This window comes from Takifugu rubripes, chromosome 1 (genome assembly GCF_901000725.2).
Source record: "Takifugu rubripes chromosome 1, fTakRub1.2, whole genome shotgun sequence".
NCBI lineage: Eukaryota > Metazoa > Chordata > Actinopteri > Tetraodontiformes > Tetraodontidae > Takifugu > Takifugu rubripes.
In genome coordinates this window covers 6800370-6822759 of record NC_042285.1, presented here as the reverse complement: position 1 = coordinate 6822759, position 22390 = coordinate 6800370, and the positions used below count along the sequence as shown (strand labels likewise).

Here is a 22390-nt window from a genome sequence, read left to right as displayed (position 1 = left end):
CTAGCGGCCGATAGAAAAAATACATAAATAAGCCGCACGTAGAATAAGCTGCAGTGTTCAAAGTGTAGGAAAAAAGTAGCGGCTTATAGTCCGGAAAATACGGTAATTGAAAACATTTACAGTACAGTAAAACTACCAATTTTGCGCTTCTATGTAGCAAATAAACCAAGAGTATTGCTGAGCGAGGAGTCTGATGATTAGCTTACTTTTGCTACTGATGTGTCAACACCTGTGCCACACAGGGTACGTTTTACAATCAAAACTGTTTCTAGGCGCTTTACAGAATCCCAGGGCCTAACCCCAAACAAGCAATAGTGGCACGGAAAAACTCCCCTTTAACAGGAAGAAACCTTGAGCAGGACCAGGCTCATGTAGGGGAACCCTCCTGCTGATGGCCGGCTGGGTAGAGAGAGAGGAGAAGGGGGGAGGACAGGCAGAGGATAGAATAGGTAGGAGGCGAGGAGAGGAGAGGAGACCATTTCCCAGTGGGGTGACAGAGGCCTGTCAGGTAATCATGTTTCTGGACCCTGGCAGCCTCAGCCTATAGCAGCATAACTAAGATGTGAACCTAATAATTAGACGACCCCCTAAGTATGATAATTTGTCTGTCTATGATAGTAACTGGGACTACAGAATTGGTGACAATAAGCTTTTTTAAAGAGGTAGGTTTTAAGCCTGATTTTAAAAGTAGAGATGGAGTCAGCCTCCCGTACCTGGACAGGGAGCTGGTTCCACAGCAGGGGGCCTGGTAGCTATTTTACGGCACCCTGAGAAGAGTTCATCATTTTTGAGGGTCTGAAATATGTCCATCCAAAACTGGACACTCTGTCTAGATCTCTGTCATCGAATCCTTACTGGAGTCCTCAGAAGTGTACTCAGGCAGGCGCACCAACAAAGTTAACCACAAGTTGAGACCAGACTTCGAAGTACCTTTTCACCTTGCAAGGGGGAGCCGCCCTCCAATCAGACACGTACTCTGCCGTGCTATCCCGGAGACTCTCTCTCTCCCCCAGCGTTGTCTCTTTTTATTAAAATACAGGCGTGGTTACACAGCAGGAGGCGTATCTTAGTTACATAGATTGCATCAGGTACACTTCTCACACGGGCAAGGGCGAGTTCATGCTCGCTGAGTCACATTGCTCATGTTTTCACCACACATTTTTACCACGGTACCATATCACACATGTCCAAGGCCATGTGATTAGTTAGGCGTGATTAGCCTAACTTAACCCTATAAAGCCTGACACATCAAAAAATAGCCAGAAAATTCTAATTTTTTGGAAATGAGATGTTTATTGAACCTTTTAACAAAATCCCAATTTTTTTTTATTTTGTTTATGACATTTTTTTTGTATCAAATATGATACATTAGGCGATTTTGGCAACTTTTAGCTCACAACTATGTTAACTTTAGACACAAAAACAAAGTTTGCCCATAACATTTTGACAATATAGAACATGAACAACAACATTTTTCTCTTTGGTTTTTTTGCATAGCACTTTTTAGCACAAGAGGCACACTGCAGCCTCTTTTACGGGGTGGTGTTGGAGTTGGTTCTGGAGAGGACAGTGTCTGCCACACTTGATTTTGGTTTAGAAAAAAGAGACGTCTCAGAATCTCGCGTATCAAATATGATACAAACGGCTTTAAAGGGTTAAGCAGATATTACACATTCTTGTTTTGTTTTCCTTCTTACTAAACATGCTTACACATAGACCCGTTCCCACACTCCACTTTCCCAATTTTAATCCTTCCCGCATTACCTACGAAACTACTCTCTTCTACTTTCATTAGAATGGAAATAACATAATAATGCAATTCGCGATATTTCACATCTCCCACCACTGATTGGCAGTGCTGCATTTGAAAATGAAGCTCCCATCCCCTGCATGATGGTCAGTGTAATTCCTCCGCAGGAACATCTGCATGTCCCTGACGTGTCCATTTTCTGTACCTGGGTCAGTCCTCAGCCACTGTGGACAGTCTCCAATGCGCATCACAGTATTTATGAAATAATCAGCTATTACCTTGGGATTGCTGTTAGTTCTCCACATTATGTGGTGACTAAATCCATCAATGCAGCCGTTAATTGCAGTGCCATAGGGCTTCAGTTTATCGTAAGAATCCAGGTGCCATAAGGCGTTGGGGCCTCTCGAGGTGTACTGACGGCACGGAGATGCCGTGCTCTGTGGAGTTCGACTCGACTGGATCAACTTTCTAGATCCAGAATCTTCATTATCAGTTTGTTGTTTGTTGAGACACAATGAAACCCCTCTGAATGACCTGTTGATGCATCCAATGATAAACCTGTAGTTGACCAGTTCCAGCAATTTCCCCCTCCAGAAAAGCAGCAATATTCTCCAAGTCTGACTGGTTCTTTCGCGGGAAAAGCTGCACTTTCTTGCTTATTCTTTTTAAAGTCCTGATACTTGTGATAATGTGATGCTGATGTGCCAAAAGATTAGGTATCTCCTTGTTTGTGAACCCTATCGTAAAATACAACTGAAACTACTCCACAGTCCTCAGTTTAAGAAGAGTCTCCAAAAGCAGCAGGTTTGAATAGTAATCGCTTTTTTCCTCATTACTAATGACTTTATTCTCATTACTAATGGCTTTAATCTCGTAAATAATGACTTTATTCTTGTTACTAATGACTTTAATCTCGTATATATTTTTTTTTTATGTGGCCCTAATACTCCGTCATACCGCCATACTTGTAGTTTATCAGTTATTGTATTTTTAAAAATATTCTAATGTATCTAGTATTCTAATGTCAATCTGGTCAGTCAAATTGTTAAAAAGTCTGGTCTTATTGTGGTCAGTTGAAAACATGCAGTTCAATGAAAACAGAAATCCATAATAGGTTACATATACATTTGTATTTAGTATACAAAAATGAAATATTTCACTACATGGACCCATGAAGTAATAAAAATAAGACAGACTGTTAGAGCAAGGATACAAGCCATCCTACATTACATACATACACATTCCTTGCATTTCATCTTATAACCTGTCTGAAAAATTACAGTGGGTCAAATAACCAGAACTTCCATGCAAAAGCAGACTGACTGTTTCTCAGCTACATCCACATCTTAGGCAAAAAACATGATTTCAACCACACAGTTTGCTATGTCAATCAGACAGTTTGATGAATTGGACTGTGGTGCTGCATCTTGTAACTCAAGGGAGACAGAAAAACGACGGGTCTGCAACCACAGAAATGCATTTTCATAAAGGTGCAATCAGTGCCATTTGTCGTTGTGACAAACTGAAAGAACCCTTTATTGTACACTGTTAGCATCACTTCTAAATTCAACAGGAACAGCTAGAATTCCTTTATTGTGAACTGTTTAAGCACTAAATATTAAAGTACATATAGATATTGATAATGTATTTCTTTAAGAAGAATTATTATGTAACGTCATTAAGATTTTTTTTTTAATTCCTTGTGAATGAACTACACTACAAGATGAACTGGTACCATACTTGACAGGAATCTTGGCTTAAATCAATGCTGTGTTTAGGGACTACCCCAATTGTCAAACTATGAAATGTGTTGAAACTGACACTTATAAACGCGTGCGCACACATACTCACACACACCCACACATACATATACACACGTAAACAATTGGACAGTTTAAGACAGAACTTATTATAAGATCCATGCAAGCTCCTCCACCATGAGACACAGAACTGGGCAAAGTTATTACATCCCCCGCCTTTTGGCATGCTCATCTGTTCACAGTTTCAAACTCTCGATTACTATCAGATGTATGTAAGAAAATTATCACATTTTTCACATTGAGAGAAAAAGAAAGCCTAGTAAAAATTTAGAAATGCTTACGTACTTTTCTAAAGTTCAATTGTTTGATCACATACTGTGTCATAGGCTTCACATTACAGGAGAAAGAAAAAGATCAAATGTTGATTACCAACAACAGTTCTTTATTACTCTGTATGATTGGCAAAATGTGCAAATTACAATTAATGAAATGTGTTTATAAATTTTAATCCTCACTCTTCTAAAAGCAATGATTTAATACTTGTCAATCATATACATTGTGTAGAATAGAATAAAATGCCCTCATTACATCAGGCAGTGAAACAGGTGTTGCTCAATTGTAAAGTTTCAAAATTTCACTTTTTGTTTAGACAACACTGTAAAATCAAACAAGCATGACTGAGAAAATCAAGACAGTATTAAGACAATGCCTTACCAACAACTTCAGTCAATCAGTTAATGAAAAAAAGATCTTTGCCAAAATTAATTTGAAAAAACACGAATATAAAGAAAGTAATCTCAGCAATGCACGCTTAGACTTGCCATTTTCAGCGGTCATCTTCTCAGAAGTAGTGGTTATTCTTGATGGTGATGTGGTGAGTACTAATGGTTTTTCCTCAGAACATGGTACACCTTTTACCCCTCTTCTTCACTGGTGGAGGGCACAGCACAGCTCTGATAGCCTCATCGAATACCGTTTTCAGGCCCCGCTGGGTGAGTGCAGAACACTCCAGGTATTTTACGGCACCTGGCAAAAGCAACAAAAATGTAATGCTGCTACAGTCAGTGCTCAAACATATCAATTCAGAATCAGACAGCATGTAATGTTTACAATAATGTTAACATCATGTGACCAGAGAAGTTCTATCAAAAATCACAAATGCAGGAGGAGATCCTCATCATCAACAACTTTATATTTGTATTAGCTAGCCTATTGTTGCAGCTTCAGGGACTCTGTAAAGCGCCTAGAAACAATTGATTGATTGATTGATTGATTGATTGATTGATTGATTGATTGACTTCTACTACTATTACTACTACTACTAATAACAACATCCTGTCCTATTCCTATACTGCTTTTGATGTGTGTTTAAGAATATAGACAAAATGACCTTATGTAGGCTCCAAGGTAGTTTTCTATGTCAACTGGACTGGGTTTCTTCACTAGGTGAACGACCCGACCAACGACCCTGCTAACGACTCTCAGGTGACCACCCAGATCATTAGCATGCAGATGGTCCACAGTGGCTATATATTTTCAAGCTCTCTTCCCAGCGATTTCAGAACTGAAGAAGCCTTCTGGATAGAAGGCGAAACGTCTTCAAGAGAAGAAACCCTGTCCAGTTGACATAGAAAACTACCTTGGATACAATGACCTGGATGATTGAGAATCTACACAGACAACTTATGTAGGCTAAAATAAACGCAAAATATTAATCAAAGTTATACAATAAATTGTGCTTATAGATAATTCTACCACAAAATGGAACAAAATAACACTGTTTTGTCCATTACATTAAATTGACATTGATTTGTTCTACTTACACTTCTACTGTTCCATTACACACAATCCTGGCTAAGATGGCATGCATCCCATTTTATAAAGGTGCCCGACTTTTACATTTGAGTGGTCTGTTATTAAAAGGCTACTAGTGTATCATTAACCACTAGGAAAAATAAAAGCCGTTGTTCACATGGCAACCACAGTCTCACCAATTTCTCTTGCCATGGCAAGGCCTTGTGGGTAAGTGATTGGGGAGAGCTTCTTGTCTCGCAGCCTCTCAATGGTGTCCTTGTCATCACGAAGATCCAGCTTGGTGCCCACCAGAATGATAGGTGTGTTGGGACAGTGGTGTCTCACCTCAGGATACCACTGAGGCACCACACACAAATTCAGAGCCATATAAATAGAACAAAGTCATTGAGAGAGGAGAAAGACAGCAGTTAGCAGGTTGCTTAGACAAAATGCTGAACGCCTTTAGAGCATTACCGGTACTATCAGACATAATTGCTTAGTCACAAAACAGCCTTAGGCACACTTACAAATGTCAGAGAAGGACTAAGACTCTGCAGATGAAGGCCAGACCTTCAGGAAAATTGTGATTTGGTCGAAGAGCACCTCATGATGCTCAGAAGATCAAACCACTGTCAGCCACTGTGCCTCCCTCTGCAGAATGTTTAGGCCTGTTCAGACCTCGCCTCACAACAAGTCAGCAGATCCAAACTCAGACTGTTGGAAGCCCGAGGTCTGATCAAGTGGTAAGGGAAACCAGGCAGAGCCATAGATGTGCCTCCTTGTGGTCAGACTCGGCGTGTAGGGGGGGGTGGTCAGTCAGCTTACTGACCTTAGCTCGGACGTTCTCAAAGGAAGCCGGGCTGACCAGGGAGAAGCATATCAAGAACACATCCTGGGAGAGACCAGAGAGATGACTGGTTGCAAGCAAAGTCTGTGCAAAGGTATGAATTTCTATGGCAACAATAGTTCCTAAAAGATAAAAAGTCACGTGATAAAGTAAAAATGTCTTTATGGTTCAGATTATGGAAACAGCACCTTTGCCCCTAGTTGGTTTAACCAGTTAGGGGCAATTGGTGATGTTTACATTTAAAACTATATGATATTCCTGTTGTTCTTCTTTCCTGTATCAAATTCTGCATTTATATAATACTGAACATGGTGCTTTCATGTATAGATGCAAAAAGAAATATGCTTGCAATTGTTTTGTTTTCTATTCACTGTTCAGAGGCACTGTATAAGCAGCTTTGTAATTTGAGTGACTTTTGGAGCCTTCAGTTCATTAAGTCATGTTATAGTAATCATCATATAGTCTTTAAGTGCATAATATTACACTAAATTACTGCCTCAGCAAGATTAATTTTTATCAAATCTGTACAATTGCCAACTATTTCAAATGAAAGCCAATACATTAATGGTGGAAAGACTACCTTCATTATTGAGGTATTAATCAGCATTTTGTTTGGTTTAAAAAAAATTACATCTGAACTTACAAATTGATATAATCATTGTCAGGATGCTTGCTAGAAAATCGCCGCTAAAAATGAAGTATGTGACCACACAGAGAATGCAAATGCTTACTTTAAAGGTAAAATACATTAATTTTAGAGCAGCTCATGTGTGAGTGAAGAGCATTGAATACCGTCTGTGGGTAAGAGAGTGGTCTCAGTCTATCATAGTCCTCCTGTCCTGCTGTATCCCAGAGGCCCAGGTTTACTGGTTTCCCATCAACCATGACATTGGCAGAGTAGTTATCAAAGCTGAAATAACACAAAGTATAACACCGAGTCAACTATAGTTTTAAATGTAAAACCTTTTTCTTCTAAATCATCATGGGTGCTAATTCGTAACCTTTATCAAGTTCATTTCCACTTGTGCAGATAAGACCACATCAACAACAATTTCTGTTTTGGTCATTGCTGTTTTCACTCATTTCCAACATTTTCAGCCTTCTGGCTCGTCCCCAGATCTTTATCAATATGATGTCTGGTGGTGGAAATATTACCATTAAATTTGAAGCAAAAATCTTCAAAACAAATTGTTAGGTAGAAGTGCTGACAAATCGTAATTCCCCAACATTCTGAGAGCAGCTAGTGGATTTGATCTATTAATATGTTTGTAATCTCTTTTTAAATTCATAATGGGTTTTAATATTTCAGTTTTTGCATGGTTTAAATGCTGCAGCTCTGTATTCGAATAACAACTCTACAGAAATAGCATAGCCTTGTCTACACTTCATATTCCCCTATCCGTGGTCAGTGGTGGTAGCTATTTTATATGCACATTAAGGACTTCAAATAAGGTGCATATTCAAATATACTTTATTTTTCTCAGAACTAACTAGTTTGTTTACTGAATCATGAAAATACAGCATAATCGTCAGCACTGCCCACATTTATGTTTCTCTGCATCAAATAGCTTTAAAAACATGTGAAATGTGTTTTTACTCACACAGTGGGGATGTATTCACCAGGGAAGGCATTGGTGGTGTAGCTTATTAGCAGACAGGTCTTACCCACAGCCCTGAAGAGCAGAAGAGCAGAGGGTGTTAACACAGCCACACTTGTCTACTAACCCAATTGTAATCTAGGTGTGTAAAAAAAAAAAGCCTTCTGCTCCCTTTCTCTGCCACACTAATATTGGCCTACATTCATTCATATTGCCTTCAGGACACAGTAGGACCTTATGACACTGGATTTCCCTCTCTATCCGTGCAAACATACATGCACATAAACAGAAACACAAAACCTCTACTGTGCCCCACAAGCAGACCTAACAGTGTACTGATCCTCCCTGGACTGGTAGCAGGTGTGTGGTAGTATAATCAAATACATAGAAAATTATGGCTGTCATCCAACATTGTTAAAAAATAAGATTGAACAACCTACAGATGTGTTCCTTTCTTTCTTAGCAACAATAAAGGTGACAAAATGTGAAATTGAATCTGAAGACATTTCACTCGCAGATGGCAAATACAATTGTTTGGGGCGTCCACGTTTCGCTCAGATGATTAAATATCTATTTTACAGTAAAATAGATATTTAAAATAAAATATAGAGTAAGATTTTTACTCTATATTTTATTTTGGATGTCCAACCAGTGAGAATCAAGAATCCGCCAGTTCTTCCTTCATGATTACATCTTGCCTTTCAAAATATGTAAAAGAAATGGACGCTCATGAAAAAGGCTCTCTAGAAAATAACAGTATTTAGCCAAACATGACATCGGGGAGTGTCACTGGCGCGAATGACCTCTAACATACAATAATTTAATTTAGATCACTGTTGCAAAAAGTAATTTACGCACGAGCATTTGGGTTCATGGCGCATTTCATTGTAATTACATCTGAAAGCAGTGTGAGCAAAACGAGGACAGCGGGGCCCGTCACACGGCCAAATTTCTTAGTGTGCATCAGCACTTAAGCCTCCCTCTGGTGGCCTATGAGGCGGGGAGATTCTCACATCCCCACAAGCTCTCTGCATCTACCCTCACAATGGAATCAGTCGGATTGCACCAGATGCAAATGCAAGACAATGAAAGAAACCAGCAATCATTAAAAATACACAGGACAAAAAACGAAAATGATCCCGTTTTGTCCGACGCAACATTCTTTCATCATCCATCCCTCTGTGGGCACCTCGCCGACAAGAGAGACAACCAGCTCCCGCTTGGGCTCTGTCAATGCTTACCCGTCGCCAACCACCACACATTTGATAGCTTGCATTTGTCCAAGAGCTGGAACCTTCCGTGAAACCGGCGGTGGTCTTTAAATTAAAAGGTGATATCTGTACTGACGATAACGGACACGGGCAGCAGGGAGGGCCAGTACACTCGGCAATCGAGCCGCAGTGAAAGGGGTTGATGACGGACAGTTCCGAGTATGTCCGGAAACCACCGAGTGTATTTAAAGGGACAAAGATCAACGTCTGTGAAGTCGTCACGTCACTTCATATGCACCAGCCATTGCTCAACTCAAATACTGCACAACAGCCATATTTCATCCACCCCTCCGCTTTCTACCGCTTTTACATCAACAGTACCATGACAACAGATGTCAATTTAAATCTTAAAGTCAGAGCTATTATCAGAATAATAGGTTCATGTCACCTAGGAAGCCAGGACCCATAGCTAACAGGATAAGCTGTTGTCAATGATTACTCGATTTCGAAATTTGTAAAATGTATTCCGGAGCAAATAGTTGGTAATGCTGTTTTCCACTCCTGTACTGTACTTGTTTTATTTTACCGCAAACGATGAAGGTTGTAGATGTGCTGGTACTGAAGAAAAAATGTTTTAATGTTTTCATTACACCTGGGTCAAATACACATTGTATTAGGCAAATGTAAAACCATGATCTCCACAACAGTAATGGCCACCAGCTCATTGCAGGGCAGCATTTTGCTAAAGGGCATAGCTTTCCTGCTACAGCACACCTTCCAAATTTTGTCCACAACCGAGGCTTGAACAAACAACTCTCTGCTTCTTAGCCCCGTCCCCATACAGCCTAATGCTATCAGCACCCCATGTAGTGGAACCAGCTTCCTGTCCAGGTACGAGAGCTACTTGCTGCTATAGGCCTTAGCTATGGGTACAGAAACATGATCCACTGACAGGCTTCTTTGACTTCATCATTTAACAAAGACAAATGTCTTTCTTCTACACTTCAAATTTTGTAGGTTACTGTTTAATGTCATTCAGTAATTCTTCTTCTTTCTCTGCATTTATCTATAATCACTGACTCCATAGTTGTGCAGTGACCTATATCTGTGTCTTCAGTATAACTAATATAATCTAAGATGCATTTTATGTGTCTCTTTTTCTTCCCCTGTCCTATATCCCCTTCTTCTTTATTCAGCCCAGGGTTCTTATTGGAGCCTGGTTCTGCAACATTTCTGCCCAAACTAACAACACTATCGTCATCATATATACTTGTATGAAAAAAGTCTGATAGAGACACAGTATGCATGTGGGGCTGATATTAAAAACTCCAATAAGTACTTTTTGCCCCAAAACATCAGCATGGCATGAGAGGTTGTGCTTGGTGTTCACTACGGACCCCAGATATTCATGTCTTCTTCATATACTCCTTATCTTCTTTCTGCCCCATGATTACAGTTTTGTGTTTGGCAGAGGGTTTTGTCCAAAATCAATTCACATGTCCTTAGTTTTCTTCAGTTGAATACGGACACTGTCATTGTTATATTTTTATCATCATAAAAGGGGATTAACTATGTCATCGGGAAACTTCAGTCTGTTGCCATGGCTACTCTGACTGTCATCTGTGCATAAAATGTAAAGAATGGGGAAAAGAACAGTTGTGGGGTGACCCAGTGGATGATGTCACTTCCCCTGAAATGTATACAGTAGATTCACCTTCACTCTCTGTGTCCTGGATCAGCAGGATGATCCCCCTACACGAGCCCGGTCCTGCTCAAGGTTTCTTCCTGTTACAGGGGAGTTTTTCCTTGCCTCTGTTACTTGTTGGGTCAGGCCTTGGGATTCTGTAAAGCGCCTAGAAACAATTTTATGATTCATTGATCTTTAAAAATCAAGGATCCAGGACACAATGTTAAAATCTAAACTTAAATTATTGATTTTTGTCAGTACAAATGTGATGCTAGATTATGTTGTAGGCCAAAAAGTCCACAAATAGCAATAGCAATGGTGTGGTTTTTGTTTCCTCAAGATGTTTGAAAACCTTGTTCATTGTTTTATAATTATGGGAGTTAGGAGAGCTCGGCTCCCCCAACAGGTTTTTTACGCTTCAAGAAAATTGTCCATAATAACCCTGTATTCCAGCCTGCCCACAAAAGGATAAATGAAAAAAGAATAAACATGTCTCGACTATTGGTTTATTTGCTCATTAATATACTTTTTTTTCCTTGAACATTTGTCCGAACACAGTTGCATGTTTCCTATTGTGATGTGGGGGTGCCGGACCATAATTGCAAGATTTATATCACCACCTAAATTTTTGACAGTGTTTTTTAGTATTTTTATTTTATTTGTACTTTTCTGCATTTCTCTGAGCTGATTATCCTCAAAATATATTAAAACTATGGCTCATTACTCATCGATCAAATCACGTGTCATCTATCCAATCCTCCTTTATTAATACTGCACATTTAATACAACTACAGTTGACCAAAGTACTAAAATGAAAAAAAAAATCCAAACACAAAGGATAAACAACAAATAAGGTTTTAAATTTTTTTTTTTTAAGTTTTAAAAAGGCATTTAAAAAAAAAAAAAACAACATAAAACACCAGACTAAAACCACTTTTCAAATAAAATAATGTCAACATTTCAGTAGGTGTCAAAGGCTAAGGAGAAGAGATGGGTTTTAAGAAAGGATGTATAATCAGATAAGGAGGATGCTGTGGCAAAAGGTTCCATAATTTTGGAGCCACAACAGCCAAAGCCTGATCTCAAACACTCAGGAGCAGGTGGTCAGCTGACCAGAGAGAGTGGGTGGGTACGCATGGGTCAATATAAATTGGAATTTAAAGTTAAATAAAAGAAATTTAAATTGTATTCTAAAATGGCTGGGCAGCCAGTGGAGTGAAGCTAACATTCAGGAAATGTCCTCATGAATACATCATTTGAGTACGAATACTGATAATGCATACTGTGCTCAATAACTAGTGTCTTACTACTACTTACTTCAGCATTGCTAAACGACTTAAGTCAGAGTCTGATTATTTGCTGTTTGCACAAAGGGGACCAAATTAGAAAAAGGTTACTAAAACCTAGAATAAAACAATAGAGATAGAAGATAGATAGAATAAAAAGAATAAAGAGACCATTTGCCTCCAGGGATAGGCCATCGATCACCTCAGAAAAGTAGAGGAGTAAAAGATACAAAATAAGGTGACTGACTCATTGTTCTCTAATTAGATAAAATGACATCTGTTGACATTATCCTATAAAGAAATAATCTTGTATGGTAAAGTCAACTGGCTGGTCTTTGTGCTCTGGATGTGTTTTCTCCAAGTGGCACCTTAGCTTGCTTGACATCAAGCTGTCACAACCTAGTGCTTTAAGACAGCCAACCCTGCAGGCTCTCCTCATTACCCATCATTGTACAGGTGAAGCCAAAAGCAAACTATGTGTATCATATTCTCTAGTCTTTGTCACAAATGTAAATTGCTTTGGTGGCACGCTAGGCAATGTGTCATCCTCTGTGTTGTGTTTACATGCGAACATCCATCATAAACTTGTCCATGTTATGGTAGTGTTTTTGATTAATTCACTCTCCACAGCTTCCTGCACGGACTCTTCCCCTCTCACTGTCTGGCCAGGTCTCTTCGGAGACAGTTAGTGTATCTGTGGCGTTGAGTGGGTCTTGTGGGTCTGTACCTGTACATATAAATTAAAGCTATGCATGCCTAGCTTCATTTCTGATCTGGGGTCCAGAAACATGATCACCTGACAGGCCTCTGTCAGGTGGTCATGGCTTCCTCTCCTCTCCTCTCCGAGTAGGCCAGTGATGGATGTTATTTCTTGTGTAGTTTCTCTGCTTTTCTCCCCCTTCCCTCTGTGTATCCATCTACAGGTCTCGCCACCTTCATAGCTGTATGCTGACCTCTGACCCCGCTGACCCAATTCCTTCACCAGCACTGTGTTATAATTAATGTATTTCCCTGATCTCTCCTCTACCTGTCCTCCCCCTTCTCCTCTCTCTCTACCCAGCTGGCCATCAGCGGGAGGGTCCCCCTACATGAAACTGGTCCTGCTCAAGCTTTCTTCTTGTTAAAGGGGAGTTTTTCCTTTCCACTGTTGCTTGTTGGGGGTCAGGCCCTGGGATTCTGTAAAGCGCCTAGAAACAATTATGATTGTAACAGACACTATATAAATAAAGATTGATTAAATAAGGGAAGGATTAATGGTTACATTAAAAAAAGTGCATGAGATGCAAAACTAGACAAGTCACTACTAGACAAACTAGTCATGCCTGGTAGTCAGTAGGTCCTTCATCAACAATTTAATGTAAACATTGATGGGCAGGACAGCAACGAATAACAATGAGTCAATCATCTTAAAATGTAGAAAAACTTTATTTCTAACCAGTTTATGACACAAAAATGATTTCATATTCACTAATCCTTCCCTCCAAAATTTCCACAGATATTGTGAGCAGAGTACATCTAAATACAAAGCTCAAAGTTCTTTATTAGGATGGACCGTTGAATTGAACGTGATGATGATTTCTGATAAATCTGAGTATATCAGCATGTATGGCAGAAGCACAGAAATTGCAGCTTTAGTTTTGCTGCTGATGTTTGTGCTTTGGACACCAGCCTGCGTCAGGGTACAGAAGACAGTGGACAGTCTTAAACCTGCCAAGTAGAAAACAGTTCTGTTCATTAATTAAAGACTGTTAAATAATTAACACTAATTCAATTGCTTGATTAATTAATGTATTATTTAATTAAAGACAGTTAAAGACAATTAACAGTTCTGAAATTAGTTCGTTTGTTTGTACATTTTTAGGCACACACACTCACACTAGGCATTGTTCCGTAGCCCAGGACTTCTGCATTAATAATAAATTACTATTTATGATGACACCTAGGACAAAACCTGTTCAATCAGGTAATAAAAGGATGTCACATTCAGCTGAAATGACCCCTTAAGCAGTCATAGAGCCAGTCTGAGCTAACCCAATGTTTGTAGGAGGGCAAGACAACCAGCAAAATTTAAAGAGGTAACATTTTACCTGAAAACACTGGAAGATTGAAGTATTAATTTTCCTATGTGACATGTCCTCTGTTAACATAAACTTGGTCCAAATATTTCATTGAGGCCTGGCAACACATCTGTTGCAAATTCCTATATATTTGTCAAATGAAAACTATTAGATAGATTTATATATTCTATGGATATATTTTGAAAAGACATTCACATGGTACATGGAAAAAATTTGAATGTGATTATTTTCATTATCTAGTAGTTGTTAAATATCTCATGTTGAAAGTTCAAAGTCTTTTTCAGAACTCATCTTTCATACAATAGTAATACTAGTACTACTACTTCTAAGAGCAATGAGTACTGTTTTAAGAGCTATATTAAACATGTTTACCTTGTAGGGTCCTCAGCCAAAGAAAAGCCTCCAATGACAGTGACTACATTTTTTCTCTTCTCAAAGCCTCCATAGCTCAGCGTCACCTGTTTCAAAGCAGATGTTCCAGTTCAGTATGGAAACAGTAATTACTGGAATTGAATGCTGCATTTTTAAACAGGTACAGGCCAACATAAATTGGAATGGTAATGGATGAGCAAATACAAAACAGCAGGTAAAGCAAGTAAAGACCAGCAGTAATTGGGGAGTAAATTGGATTCCTGTCTTGCTGGATAGTATAAACTGGTTGCAGTGGGTAGTAATGATGCTCTGTGATGTCCTGCTCTCAGCAGTGAGCAGGCTGCAAACACAGCACCCTGACGCCCTCCTCCTCATCTCTGGAGACTTCAATCATGCCTCTCCATCATCTTCTCTGCCCAAATTCACCCAGTACGTCACATGCCACACCAGGGACAATAAAACACTGGACCTCTTCTATGCCAACACCAAGGAGGCATACCACTCTCTCCCACTCCCTCCCCTGGGCCGTGCCGACCACAACCTTGTACACCTCCAGCCTGTGTACAAACCTCTTGTGCAGAGGCAGCCTGCTGTCACCCGCACAGTGAAGAAATGGTCCGAAGAAGCCGAAGAGGCCCTGAAAGACTGTTTCAACACGACCCTGTGGGATGTATTCAGCGACGCCCATGGGGAGGACATTGACAACCTCACCAGCTGCATCACTGACTACATTAACTTTTGCGTGGAGAACACCGTACCCACCAGGACTGTACGGAGCTTCTCCAACAGCAAGCCCTGGATCACCCCAGACATAAAGGCCCTCCTGAAGGAGAAGAAGAGGGCTTTTGTGTCTGGAGACAAGGAAGAGCTGAAGACTGTGCAGAGGGAACTGAGGAGGAAGATCAGACAGGAGAAGGACAACTACAGGAGGAAGATGGAAAACCAGCTGCAGCAGAACAACATCTGTGGGGTATGGAAGGGCCTGAAGACCATCTCGGGCTTCAAGGAGCAGAAGTCCCAACCTGTGGGCGACCGGGGGTGGGCTAACGACCTGAACTTGTTTTTCAATAGATTTGATCAGGTACCCACCCCTCCCCCAGCCCAGTCTCCTCTGCTGCTACCCCCGCCACTGTCTGTGCCTGCAACCCATTGTTCCTCCTGTCCCCCCTCCTCCCCCTCTCTCATGAACTTCAGCTCACACATTCCCGACACTTCACACCCTGGCCCATGCCCATCCCCCCCACCAACACCTCCCTGCTCCAGCCTGTCCCTCACACCACACCAGGTGAGGAAGGCCCTGAAGAAGAACAGGGCCAGGAAAGCGACGGGTCCGGATGGCATCAGCTCCAGGCTCCTGAAGTCCTGCGCAGACCAGCTGTGTGGGATCTTCAGTCACACGTTCAACCTGAGCCTGAGGCTGGGGAGAGTGCCACAGCTGTGGAAGACGTCCTGCATCGTCCCAGTGCCGAAAACACCGCACCCCAAGGAGCTCAACAGCTACAGGCCGGTGGCTCTGACGTCTCATCTGATGAAGACGCTGGAGAGACTCATCCTCGATCACCTGCGCCCACTGGTGAGCTCCTTCATGGACCCGTTGCAGTTCGCCTACCAGCCGAGCATCGGGGTGGACGATGCCGTCATCTACCTCCTCCACACCTCCCTCACTCACCTGGAGAAGGCTGGAAGCACTGTGAGGATCATGTTTTTTGATTTCTCCAGTGCATTCAACACCATCCAGCCCAGGCTGCTGGGGGACAAACTGGAGGTAGCTGGGGTGGATCACCACCTCACAACATGGATTCTGGACTACCTCACACAAAGACCACAGTTTGTGAGGGTGAAGGGCTCCCAGTCAGATCGGCTTCTCTGCAGCACCGGTGTCCCGCAGGGACCTGTTCACCCTCTACACCGCGGACTTCTCATACAGCACATCTTCATGTCACCTCCAGAAGTTCTCTGACGACTCTGCTGCTGTCGGCCTCATCACGGACGGGGACGATACGGAGTACAGGGAACTTATTCAGGGCTTTGTGGACTGGAGCCTGCGGAACAACCTCCAGATCAACGCTGGCAAAACCAAGGAGCTGGTGGTGGATTTCCGCAGGCGTAACAACCCCCCGCCTGCACCAGTGAACATCCTGGGAACGGATGTTGACGTGGTGGAGTCCTACAAGTACCTGGGTGTTCACCTAAACAATAACCTGGACTGGACACACAACACAGATGCCCTGGTCAAGAAGGGCAACAGCAGACTGTTCCTGCTCAGGAGGCTGAGGTCTTTTGGAGTGCAGGGACCCCTCCTGCGGACTTTCTATGACTCTGTGGTGGGATCAGCCATCTTCTACGGGATAGTCTGCTGGTCCAGTAGCATCACGGACAGGGACAGGAAGAGGATGGACAGACTGGTAAGGAGGGCCAGCTCTGTCCTGGGATGTCCCCTGGACTCAGTGGAGGTGGTGGGAAATGGGAGGATGATGGCTAAGCTGTCATCCATGTTGAACAACACGTCCCACCCCCTACAGGACACCCTGACAGCACTGGGCAGCTCCTTCAGTGAGCGGCTGCTCCACCCTCGCTGTGTGAAGGAGAGGTATCGCAGATCTTTCCTGCCAGCTGCTGTCAGACTGCACAATAAACATAACAACCGCTAACACAATCTGAATATTATATATTCTGATATGTAATTGTAGTCACCCTCTGTACTATGTACAGGTACACAGAGGCCGAGTATCCATTTATCTGGATTATTGTAAATATGCACCCTCTTTGTATATTCCATTTGTATATTCCATTTGATTTCTATTTGATTCTATCTTATTTTTCTCTGAGTGCTCTTGTTGCTGTTGTTGCACTGTAAATTTCCCCGTGTGGGACAATAAAGGATCTGAATCTGAATCTGATGACCAAACAGTAAGCTGTAGGACCTCCACTTTACTTGCCACTGTGTAGTATCCCAACAAAAGGGTGATAAAAAGCTGTTTGTGGATGTTATTTTAGTCCTACTTTGCATTTAATCTTATTTTTAATCTATACTACCTCATGATGCGTGTGTGCTTGTGAGACCTTTTGTTTTTTAACATGTCTGTGTTGTAGAAGTGGTCCCTGCTGTCTGAGTGCACCCTACCTGCCACACCCTTCTGCTAAGCCTCCAGATCAGCTGAAACCACTCTGTTCATGAAGTAACAGGATAAAACCAGGAGGCAATTTTATCCTCATTTTCTCCCAAGCTGTGGCATTTGTGACCGTCATCAATTGCTTTGCTGAAGTGTTTTCCGGAAAACAGTGTTGCAGGGGTGCTCTGCCATTATTGTTTAATACCCTTTTCTTCTGCTTTTCTGCAGTTAAAGAATGTTTGGGGTTTTGTATCTTGTTTTAGCCTGGCGTTTGCTTTTTTCAGTGGATAAAAGGGTAGGATAAAACATGTCACATCTCACTGTCTTGTCTGTTTCCTTACACATTGCAGACATTATGTTTGACATTCTGTGATCTTCCTAGACTATAAGATATAATTTAAAGTTTTTAAAACAGCATCACATCATGTAGCTTTTGTTTCACCTTAACTCTACTACTGCTGGTGTCTCTCTCACAGCAGTATTTTGGCTGCTGTCCTCATCCTCCACTTCACCTACATATATTTGAAATGGTGTACTGGACTGATCAAGGGTTTGTATACTTGAGCTTCTACTTTATTCTGTGAAATGCACAATTACCTGTTGCAGCACAATTCCAGTGGGTAGCGTGTGCAGGTTCTCCAGGTGAGAATGGAACAGGTGTGTGTGTGTTAGTGGCACTTCCAGTAGCACTCCAATGATATAGCCAATGGTACAGTCATCTGGCAGTCGGATCTTCTCTGCGGTACTGATGAAATTCCCCAAACTGAATAGATGGTTTTGTAAATGCAACATTAATGAGTTTTGCATCTGTTTTCTCATGGATTTTAGACATTTCCTGTTTAAAACATGTAATTTTACTATATGAAAATCAACACTAACCCACCTCTTAGGAATGTACTATACCAGCCTATACTCCATTATCAATGGTGTAACATACCTTGCCCATGGGCTCATTTTTAGAGCCAGTCCTCTGCTGATACAGAAACCCGCCCCCCCAGTGGCAAACCAAAACTTAACAGGCATCTGAAAAAAATTTAAAGCCACATCAATTCTCTTACAGTATTACTGATTTAGTCTTCAAAGGGGGCTTGAATTAAGTTGACTTTCTAATAAATGCACATTTGGGCATGTAGTGGATGTAACCTTTTGACAAGCTGACTGACCATTCCATTACTCTTGACTTTCTCTGCAGCTTCTATGGGATGATCTAGACTAGGCCGGCCAAGGTAGACATCCTGGGTATGGTGGTAAGATGAAAGTAGTTGAAGCAGACTAGGTAGGATCATATAATTGTCATCATCCACATGGCAAAACCACCTACAGCACAATGGGAATGATTAATCAGTGCCATAATGAAAAACTCTCCTATTACTTCTACTGCAATAAAAAATCTAAATGGTATGGTCTGAAAATTGCTTGCTTGCTTGCTAATTTTTCCACACTTTGTTATGTGGCTTTATGCTAAAAAGAAAATAAAATGACAGAATTGTTGGCAGATGTATAATAAAAGAAAAAAATAAAATGTTACATGTTCATCCCTTTGCCATGACACTCAAATCCCAAGAAATTAAGCTCTGCAGGTAAAAACCATGCCCTGATGTCCCAAGAACTACCTGCAAAGCTCAAAGCAAGCTTTTAATTGAAGTGGCGATCATAGAAACGCTAAAAGAACAATCAACATTCTCAAGCATTTGAGGGGATAAACAGTACTTGGTAAAACACATGACTGAGATCTGGGGAGTAAGATCACAACACTATTTTATGACTAATTTTACATTGTATTATGTGGAAAGAAAAGAGCATCACTCAATGTTATCATGAAGGTAGATTAGATTTAACTTCCTGTTTCTGTAACCCTTGACTCACTTTTTCTGCGACTCAATGAACTTGTCATACTCTACAGACATCTTGCAGCACAAAGCTTGGCGGGTGTGAGCTGCTGAGCAGTTGGTATTAATGAGGGTAACTCCTGAAAGACATAGTAGCGGATCGCATGAGTTCCGTACCGCTGTGGGGAATCCAACTGTTCCTATACACAATATATTACTATACCATGACAAATATGTTTGATTAACCTTCTTAAATGAATGAATAGTGTCAAAAATAATCTCACCGCTCTGTATCTGTAATGCTACGTCCTCTCCATCTGTAAAGATGTATGTCTGGAGATGAAGGTATACTGTTAGTACACACAAATACACCCACTAAGAGCAATCGTCAGGAATCAGATGAGACCTTCTCTAAACTACAGGCAGTAGACTTGCGCCAGGCTGCACTCGGTCATAAGCACTGACCGTTCAGTAAATTTTAAGTAATTTATTTTTAAAAAAACCTGCTATTTGAGGTAGTTCTTAATCAGTACAGACTCAAACTAATACAATTTTTAAAAAGTAATTTTTCATACATGCCGCTGGAATCAAATTCTAGATGAAAAATATTTAAAATATATTGTGTATTGCTATTTTAATAATATGGGATTCGATTTTTTGTGTTATTATCAACATGTGTCATCATATATTTTATACATTTCTTTTTTCTTCACCACTATATCCCTTTCAAGGTCATGGGGTTGGGTGAAGGCAGGGTCCACCCTTGAGTCACCAGCTCACCGCAGGGCCCCATGTAAGCATTTTGGGGCTGGGTACCTCAGTGGTTCTCAGAAGGTGTCCTGGCACCTCCCTCTGCTACCAGACACTGGGGCTTGAATCCTGAACCCTCCAACTCTCAGCCCATTCTCCTACAGACTGAGCTACCACTACCTTAATTTAAAACTGCAACGTTGCTGCATTTTTTTTATACTATCAAGAGCGTAGACAATGTTAACATTAACAGACAATATGCTTCTGGCTTTTTTGGTCATTCTAGCTGAACATTGCTGTGAAATATTTTCCATATACCTCTGAATGAACATGTAATATCAAGAAAAATGAATGGAGTCGTTCTTTTTTGAACCAGTCTGCATGTCTAGGCGAGTGATTTTATATACCCGTTTTAATCAAAGTGAGTGGACAGTCTAAATTTGTCTGTATATATACAGTATGTACATTATATGTACATTTTACCCCATGTACATACATTCATTAAAGTATTGCCATCTTACCTTGGGTGCAAGCCGATTGACTTGAGCCTACTAACTCAATAATCAAGTCTTACCTGTTCTTTAGCTTGAGAAATCCAAGTTTGAATCAGCAGCTCTAGTCTGGATCTGTGATACTTCTTTGTGGTCTTCACTGCAATAAAAATGTCTTTTAACTCAAGTGATTCCAAAGTCCTCAACCCTGATAGCCCACCTACTTTTCCAAGGACAATGCTGTCTTTGGAGTCTGTAGTTCTCTTGTGGACATCATTCCTGGTTATTTCACTCTTTCCTTCTCTATTTCCTTCCTGCCTCTTGGCAAACTGAGATTCTCTGAGACTTTTAGACACTTCTAGAAACCATACATCAAGTGATGGATCTGTCTGTGCTGGTCTGACTTGGGGTCTGGGCTGGGGTAGGTCTACCTGGCATGCTGGTGGCCGCAAAACAGGGATGAGCAGAAGCAGGAAGCCACAAAATGCAAGAGAAAGTAGGAAGCAGAATTTGCTAAAACTCAATGAAGCGATGTACATCCTGAATGATTGATAGTATGGATTCACCAGCCTCCTGGCTGCAGTCACTTAAAACCCCTCTGGGTCCCATTCTCACATTTTCTCACATGTGTGATGGAAGCCTAAAGAGAAAAAAAAATGATTTTTTGAGCTACTGACGTTCCACAAAATATATCTGTCAAGTTTTCCCAATATATTCTTATGCGTCTGTGTTTCAGATATGGTGTAATACAAATTTAAGACAGCTAAGGTTGACATTTAAAATCATAAATAAAACTCGTCAAATTCACAGCTATGTATCAGCTCGGGAAGGTACTGGACATTGAAATTAATAGAAAAAGGGACCTGAAAAATGCCCTTAGACACACAAAGGGTAAATACGTGCGGTCATTAGCGCTAGCTTCTAGCTCAGTAAAACCATGAACAAGTAGATTGTATTTTCCTCAGTGGTTACAAAAAGAAAAAGAAAGGTATCCACGTTTCTTCAGAAAACTTACCATTAAACAAAACAGGACACATATGGCAGAAAGCATAGGAAATCACTAAAGAAACGCGTCGTCGTTTAACTACAACCCGTCCTCAAACTGATGAGTTAAATTCTCATATACAGAGAACACGTCACATTCCGATGTGTTGTTTTCCCAAGTCAATTGTTCTTAGTTTATTTTACATCTTGAGGAAAGGACCATTCTACTGACAACCCGTAGCAACCGGTGTTTTCAATAACAATTAAACGTAATAAACAAATACCAACTTCAGACTTCGAGGGCGTGAGCTAATAGAAAGGTCTTCCGGTTCAACCCTTCAGAATAAAAGTGCAGCGGTGATAAACCCTGGCCGCGGAGGCCCGCAGGAGAAAGGGAAAAACGACCATGTTTCTCTTTAAATACGACTTATTCATCAGGACAATTATATTAACTCATCTGGTTACATCTTCATAATTGTCCTTGGTTAATCGTACATTTAAGAGTATCAGATCTTTTTGGCTAAAATGTATTGTTTTTAAGAAAAAGAAGGGAAATAAATCACTGCTGCAAAATCATCAACAGAGTTAGTATAATAGTGAAAAGTACAGTTGCCTTTTGTCAAAGCATTAAATAAAAACATTTACTTATCTTGCAATCATCGAGTTAAAAGTTGCCTAACCAAGAATTAAGATAAATTTAATTGCTTTCAATATATCTTTTTAATCTACTTGATTTAATTTTCATCTATTCTTATTTTCCTCCCATGTATTATATTGAGTTGTCAATTCAGTTATGGAGCATTTTATTGCGTCTCGTTTACAGCAATATAATTCTAGAAT

The 22390-nt window shown here is 40.7% G+C and overlaps 2 protein-coding genes across 3 annotated transcripts; both read right to left on the bottom strand.

Annotated features, from left to right (window-relative positions):
• Positions 1-3434: 3434 nt before the first annotated feature.
• Positions 3435-9173, bottom strand: LOC101064595 (ras-related C3 botulinum toxin substrate 3). 2 transcript variants are annotated; one of them, XM_003977975.3, is made up of 6 exons: positions 8991-9172; positions 7753-7824; positions 6944-7061; positions 6134-6196; positions 5502-5661; positions 3435-4536 (listed from the first exon to the last, which is right to left on the bottom strand). In XM_003977975.3, exons 1-6 carry the CDS (start codon positions 9023-9025, stop codon positions 4406-4408), a joined length of 579 nt encoding a protein of 192 aa, XP_003978024.1. In that variant the 5' UTR covers positions 9026-9172; the 3' UTR covers positions 3435-4405. The 2 variants fall into 2 exon arrangements, with proteins under 2 accessions (XP_003978024.1, XP_011617542.1); XM_011619240.2 differs by lacking the exon at positions 6134-6196 and having other exon boundaries at positions 8991-9173.
• Positions 9174-13339: 4166 nt separating this feature from the next.
• Positions 13340-22239, bottom strand: rfng (RFNG O-fucosylpeptide 3-beta-N-acetylglucosaminyltransferase). The gene is made up of 9 exons (XM_011619241.2): positions 21582-22239; positions 20650-21206; positions 19610-19658; positions 19363-19465; positions 18660-18813; positions 18434-18519; positions 18094-18259; positions 14384-14469; positions 13340-13640 (listed from the first exon to the last, which is right to left on the bottom strand). The coding sequence occupies exons 2-9, from the start codon at positions 21103-21105 to the stop codon at positions 13565-13567; spliced, it is 1176 nt and encodes a 391-aa protein (XP_011617543.1). The 5' UTR covers positions 21106-21206; positions 21582-22239; the 3' UTR covers positions 13340-13564.
• Between the last annotated feature and the right edge of the window lie 151 nt (positions 22240-22390).

Excerpts from the sequence above, each read along its gene's own strand:
- LOC101064595 (XM_003977975.3), bottom strand. The coding sequence starts at position 9,025 with ATGCAAGCTATCAAATGTGTGGTGGTTGGCGACGG. Across the intron at positions 7,825-8,990 it reads TGTGTGGTGGTTGGCGACGG|GGCTGTGGGTAAGACCTGTC; the intron begins GTAAGCATTGAC and ends TCTGCTCTTCAG. Across the intron at positions 6,197-6,943 it reads CACTCTCTTACCCACAGACG|GATGTGTTCTTGATATGCTT; the intron begins GTATTCAATGCT and ends GGTCTCTCCCAG.
- rfng (XM_011619241.2), bottom strand. The coding sequence starts at position 21,105 with ATGTACATCGCTTCATTGAGTTTTAGCAAATTCTGCTTCCTACTTTCT. Across the intron at positions 19,466-19,609 it reads AGCATTACAGATACAGAGCG|GAGTTACCCTCATTAATACC; the intron begins GTGAGATTATTT and ends TATGTCTTTCAG. Across the intron at positions 18,814-19,362 it reads TTCATTGAGTCGCAGAAAAA|GTGGTTTTGCCATGTGGATG; the intron begins GTGAGTCAAGGG and ends ATTGTGCTGTAG.